The sequence below is a fragment of the Rhea americana genome, unplaced genomic scaffold (genome assembly GCF_003343005.1).
Source record: "Rhea americana isolate MKP2758 unplaced genomic scaffold, rheAme1 scaffold_112, whole genome shotgun sequence".
NCBI lineage: Eukaryota > Metazoa > Chordata > Aves > Rheiformes > Rheidae > Rhea > Rhea americana.
The window spans coordinates 3,067,189-3,073,557 of NW_028185173.1; the positions used below are offsets into that span (position 1 = coordinate 3,067,189).

Here is a 6,369-nt window from a genome sequence, read left to right on the forward strand (position 1 = left end):
TTTTTTTTTTTTTTTAATAATTTGGGGGTCAGAGAGGACAAAGGGAGAACAGAAAGGTTTGAGAAGAAAATACTAAATACATTTAGTATTTAGAAGAAAAGATACCGGACCAGCTGTCTCTTGAGACCATAACAGCTCAAGTTTTAGGTATTTTGCACTTCCTAAGAACAACCATACAGGTTCAGACCAAGGCTATTGTGGTATGGCCCAGTATTTTGCCTCTAACAGTTGGCTTCAGGTAGGAATATGGAAAAGGACTAGAATTAAGCATGCAAAGCATACAAAGGTGCAAATCATGTTTAACCTCCCCCAAGCACTCTCCCAGCTTCTGTGTTATTTCTAGTAGAGAAGACTCCACCCAAGTTTGATGTGATTTGTCTGTTGAAGAGATACTGAACAGACAACTGCTTGTCTAGTTTCACCTTGAGCCTGTGTAAGCTTCATGCATTAACAACATTCTTTGGCAAGGAATTGTATAGTTTATCTGCTGTGTGGAAAAAAATGTAGCTTCTTGCTCACATCCCCCCATAGTAGTAATCACATGAGACAGGAAACGTACTGCTTTATACATGCCATTCAGAGTTGTTGGGAGCATCAACCACTAACTCTCCCCCTTCCTCTCCCCCTTCCTCAGCCCTAAATTATCTCTTTCCCAAACTGACATATCCACAGAGTTTTCCTGACATGAAAGCTTCCAAATATTGCTGCTGGCCTCCCTTTAAGCTTTTCTTATTCAGACAATGGAAATTAAGAGGTGAAAGTAGTAACAGTGGTTTCTACTCTGAAGCTAGTAGCCAACTTTCATCTTTACTCCAATGCTCARCAGCTCCAAGGGTACCTCCCACCCACAAGGCGCTACTATTCACTGGTATGACAGTTTCAGGTGAACTCTAGCTCATGACACAGGCTAACATAGATTTTATAGGCATAATTAAGCTTCCTGTTTTGCTATTCTTTTCCTAATAAATCCCAAGAATTCCATTAGCTTTTCTTTGACTGTATCCAAGCTCAGAGCTAACATGCTCATTCAACTACCAGAGCCCACATATATCTTTGACTCCATCCAAGCTCAGAGCTAACGTGCTCATTCAGCTACCACAGCCCAAATATATCTTGCATTTCATAAGTGTCAGCTCAGGCACCCCGCTACCGTTTCCTGTGTATCTTGCTTTACATTTACACTGGACAAGAGGAAGGCAAACAGAACTGAATCTCTCAATGACATACCATCTTTCTGCTATTTTTCAGCTAGCCCTTGTCCTTAGGGCTCTGAAATTACTTTTATCAACCCACTATTCATCCCATTTCCCAGATTTGTTTGTGAAGATATTGAGCAGCACAGGCTCTTGCATAATTTCACTGGTGACTATCCTCCACTGTGAATACTGACCATTTCTTCATATCCTCAATTACTCTTTTAAGAAAATGTACCCATTCCAGCACCTTTCTCCTTCTGCTATGGCAGCTTAGTTTTCTTTTAGGGCATTAATAAGGAACTCTGTCCAAAGTCTCTTGGCAATCCTGTATTAACTGCTAACCAGAAAACATGTATGGAAAGAATTCCCTGAAGTTTTAAGATGGGTGAGAATTGTGAGAAAAATATTTCTCCTGAARACCAGTTCTGACAGTTGCATAATATCAGGTCTACATTTAATAACATTCCTCTCCCACATACAACCTTTTACCTTATTCCCCAAATAACACAGGAAACTCCAAATCACTTTCCCCTTTGAAAAAAGATGCAATAGTAGTCTACAGCTACAATTCTATTGGCCACAGCAAGCCTAGTTAAATTTTTCAAACTAGTCATTCTATCTGCTTGAATTTAAGGYATTAAGCTTAAGCCCACAATTTCTACCTATACACATGCAGTGAGAGATAATGCTGTAAYATTTTATCCATAGTAAACACACAAACAGGTCTATAACCTTACCGTAATATTTAGATATATTATACGTCTACTCTGTTCATAAGTGACATACACTGACTTCACACCAATGTATTCAACGTCAATCGAGCGAGGAAACAAGAAGAACACAGCCAGCCCGGAAAGCAGTAAACATACAATTACAGAAGCAGTAACATAGAGTTTTCTGGAAAAAAAAAGAATGCATTTTATAGTCAACAGTGCATTAAATAAGAGCAGTAGTGTGTTATTTTCTTTGTAAGTGATAAGCTTAACTAGTCAACACAACTACTTCCGTGTATTTCAGTCTTTCACTGCYTTCTGAAGAGGGGGGAAGCTACACTGCACTTTACATCTAAGAGGCACATACAGTACAGTGGTTACTCATATAYACATCAACTCAAGAACAGGCGACTATCCCAATAGTCACAACCTATTGGGGAAAAAGGAACAGGAAAAAAATTCATATATATATTTTTCATATATTTATGCTTTAAGACACAAACACTTTCTTTAAAATTTTGTTTCCACAGACTTTTCATCATTCTCCATGATTCTTCAGCATACACAAAAACACACTCAGAAAGAAGAATAAAGCTTTATTCTACACCTTGGATGTGATTCTCTTTCATGAAATACTTTTTCCTAGGAAAGTATTAACAGCTTGTTTTAACTTCTGCTAAGGAACAGCAAATTCACAATTGACCTTYTATAAGAAGTGAGAAAAAATTAAAAAGAAAAGATGTACATGAATATAAAGCTCTACCACAGCTCCAGATTTGCTCAAGATTAGAAATGCTAAGGGAATATTTTTCAAATTTGGCCTATTACATCAAATCTGTGATCCAGGATAGTATTAAGTGAAGGATTTCCCCCCTCCCCAATCTGCTGGAGTCTTATTTCCATAGGTAGTACAGAAACATCTAAGCACTTGGAGCAAACACCTTCTGTTACATCAACTAACAGTAAGACTTTTGCACTGTAATTAAATGTATGAGCATATACTGGATTTTTTTTTTAATACTACATCAGAATTATGGATTTGTTTGTCATGCTAGCTATTCAGTTTTATAAAATCAATTTCTGATTGACTAWTCAGTAGTAGCGGCCCAAGGAAGTTATTGCTTTACTCAGATTTAAACTTTGACAATGAAGATGTATCTGCTTAAATCAATTAAGACTGAGATACTGAAAAATACTTCCACATTATTGTAGATATTTAGGTACATATGAAAAAATCATACAGTATTGCTAACTTCACCAGACATCTTGATGGGAATGCACATACCTATTTAATAAATAACTCATATTTAAAAGTTAAGGCCAATAATTTTCATGAGTAGGGCTCTTTAAATATTTTGTAATACAAGAAAACATTTCAATGATTTTTGCTAGATTTCCCCCCCCACACACACACACACACCTCTATCTTCTATAATTGCTGGATTTTAACTAGAAGAGAGGAATTAAGTAGCTTCACATATCACAACAAGCCATTAACTTACGTTCTTCTTGGCCTCAGTCTCTGATCACTGTACGGAATTAATGCTACAAGCTGATTTTCCTGTCCTAGAAACAAAAACACTATTTTCAGAATTTACACACAAACAAGAATAATTATTGTTGCAGTTACTTCAAAGAGTGTCAGCTTAATAGCACCAAAGAATTAACACTAGACTAAAAATAAATATTCAAATTCTAGTACAAAGACTATTTCCGCTAAAAACCCAAGTAGAATATTACTGTAGTTCATGCATCCGGGTCAGTTTCTGAAACAGACTATAGCTAATAACACACAAAGAAAAACTGTAAAACTGAAAGATCAAAACAGATTCTGCCGTTGTGCAGGCCTGCACACASCACAGGAAGTGCTATGCCTCTGGTGCCATTTGCTCGAGAAAGAGAGACACATAGCAGCTTTTAGCTCTCTATACAAGGCCATGTTAAGCTATAGGAGAATATATACAGAAGCTCAGGCAGCAAGAACTGTTCCAAAAAGCATTCTTCCTGCTTTTCCTAGAAGAGATGAAGTCAGGTTTGTTTTTTAAAAAATGCGCATATCAATTTGGGTGGTTTTTGTAACACTTTTTATACAGTAGCTTTGGAATTACTGGTACATAGGACCACTGCTTATGTGACTAACTTCAGCACCTGGAAGCCAAAAAAAGTCTACTTGAATTTTTCCAGTCAACAAGTTACTTCTCTGGACTGCATTTTTTAAAGGAAGGGGCTATCTTAGCAGTAGCATTCAAAAAACACAAACGCAGAAGAGTTGTTGAAAATATGTGGATTACATCTCTTTCTACAGCTTTTGCTATTTGTCGTACAATAAGATCAACTTGAGATTCTGGGGGAAAAAAAGAGAGAGAGAGAGAGAGAGAGAGAGAGAGAGAGAGAGAGAGAAGGCTCAAGATCTTGTCAGATTTGTGTTTCTAGAAGTCAAATGAAAAATTTGACCAGCATTATCACTTGGCTAGGCAGTCCCTTAGTGACTTCAAGCTACAGTTTCACAGTACATGAAGGAATCTGTACAAGACTTATTTTTCTGTTACAAGTTCTGTAACCTTTACATCTTCCATGCCCTCATAACCCAGTATTTAGAATAGAAACAAAGCTGAACATGGTAACAATGTATTAAAATCTACGCATATAGCAGTTTTGAACATCAATCCTTAAAAAAAAATAATAAAAATAAAAAATAAATAAAAAATAAACAAACATTTTCATCTCAACTTCAATGAAACATCTCCAATCATTCACAAAATAGCACAGTCCTACTTTTACACTTTATTGCGCTGAAAAGCTAAAGTTGACCAAGTAACAAGACTAAACTACACAGTTTCACCATCATAACACATGTTGTGGTCTTTCCTACTAGTCATGAAATCATCTGATGGAAGATTTTTTTCTTTTTAACTCCCCTTAAAAAAAAAATTTTTCTTTTTTAACTGCTGAGGAATAAAGAGATTTGTTGCTCTATTTGTTCTTAGAACTCATCTGAAGTTCTAGCTTTAGCTACGTTATTTCATTATAACTTATGAACAAGTATTTTTAATAGTTAACCTAAGATTTTTAATAAATTAAATGCAACATTTAAACAAATGCAAATAAAAAATCCTCCAGTTGAAGAAATAACCTTTGAGATTATTATTAGGTTTTTGAGGAACCTTTTTTTCCAATGACAACCAGACATTGCCACACTGCAGGGCAATACTATGCTTTCTAGTTGTATTTTTCAAACAAACATTTGAGTTTGGTGCTCAATACATTGCTTTAAACAAACAAGAGATTCTCCTYTAAGCATGAACAAAACCCAAGCACTGTTTTCAGACTAACAACTTGATATTTTAAAACAGCAACAGGTATATTAATTTTACTTCCACTGGCCTGCTTCCCTAACACTAAAAGTTAGCAACTATAAGTTTGTGGAATTTTTATACTGTTCCTAAGTTTTGAGATAAGTAACTTATCTCAAATAAGAGTCCTTATTTAAGGGCTCTTGCTTATTTTGAATCAAAACAAACAAAAAAAAAATCAGATCAACTTTCACTAATACAGACCAACATAAGTCTTCTCTCCTCCCACCCCAGCAACACCTAAATATACTCTATACTTGCAGCTATTCTTGCATAATTATATATTTATTCAAATGGTTTAAAATTGGTAGATCAAAGAGATGTATGATGAAGTCTCAAAGGTTTGCAAATTCAACTTGGTGTGTGTTAGAAGTTACATAACCCTAATTCTCCCAAGTGTGTTATGCTGGAATTCCATAGGCAAGAGAAGAGCCACCATCTCAGGTAACAGCAATTTTATGTTTATTACAGTGTAATCGTAACAAAATGCTTAACACTAAAGAGTCAGAAAGGTTAAAAAAAACTTTAGGTTTACTAGTAGAAGTATTTGTTAACAAATATTATAGTTACAACTACAAACAGTTATGAGATAATTTTATGAGTATTAAAATAAATAAAAAACAAAAAAAAGGTTACCTCGTGGAATTCTTCCTGTTCCTTGGCAAGTAGGGCAAGTTACACTGTCTCTCCCTGTAAATTCTACATATGGAAATTGTGACACATCTCCACATCGACCATCTTCGTTGTGGGATTCGGAGTGAACTAAGCCATTCCTCATATTATCAGATCCTGTACCTCCATCATAGCCATCTTCCTTACATGCATGCATTGGTAGATGTGAAAGAGATTTTCCCATGTCTAAATAGAAGTTGAAAGAAAGTTTCCAGGGAGAAAAATTCAGACATGGTTTGCAATTTATTTCTCCACATAAAGTTAGTCCACAGTCACTACTTAGACAAGACTCCTGTTCCCTCATGTCCTGTTTAGATTCCKTAAGTCTTGCAAAGCTTTAAGTCACAAAACAGATTCAGAAAAACCTCCAACATAAAATAGTACAATTGCTGCAAAATGATGCAACAATCTAGCATCGTGTTTTTAAAAAAGATT

General features: G+C 35.6%; 1 protein-coding gene across 1 annotated transcript in view; it reads right to left on the reverse strand.

The window, feature by feature from the left end:
- The window catches only part of TMEM106B (transmembrane protein 106B), a 16,142-nt gene extending 10,024 nt beyond the window's left edge, over positions 1-6,118 (reverse strand). The window contains exons 1-3 of the mRNA XM_085316436.1: positions 5,899-6,118; positions 3,412-3,475; positions 1,934-2,093 (exon numbers count right to left, since the gene is read on the reverse strand). Coding sequence (XP_085172562.1) covers positions 1,934-2,093; positions 3,412-3,475; positions 5,899-6,118 — 444 coding nt within the window. The remainder of the gene's footprint in view (positions 1-1,933; positions 2,094-3,411; positions 3,476-5,898) is intronic.
- Positions 6,119-6,369: the final 251 nt, after the last annotated feature.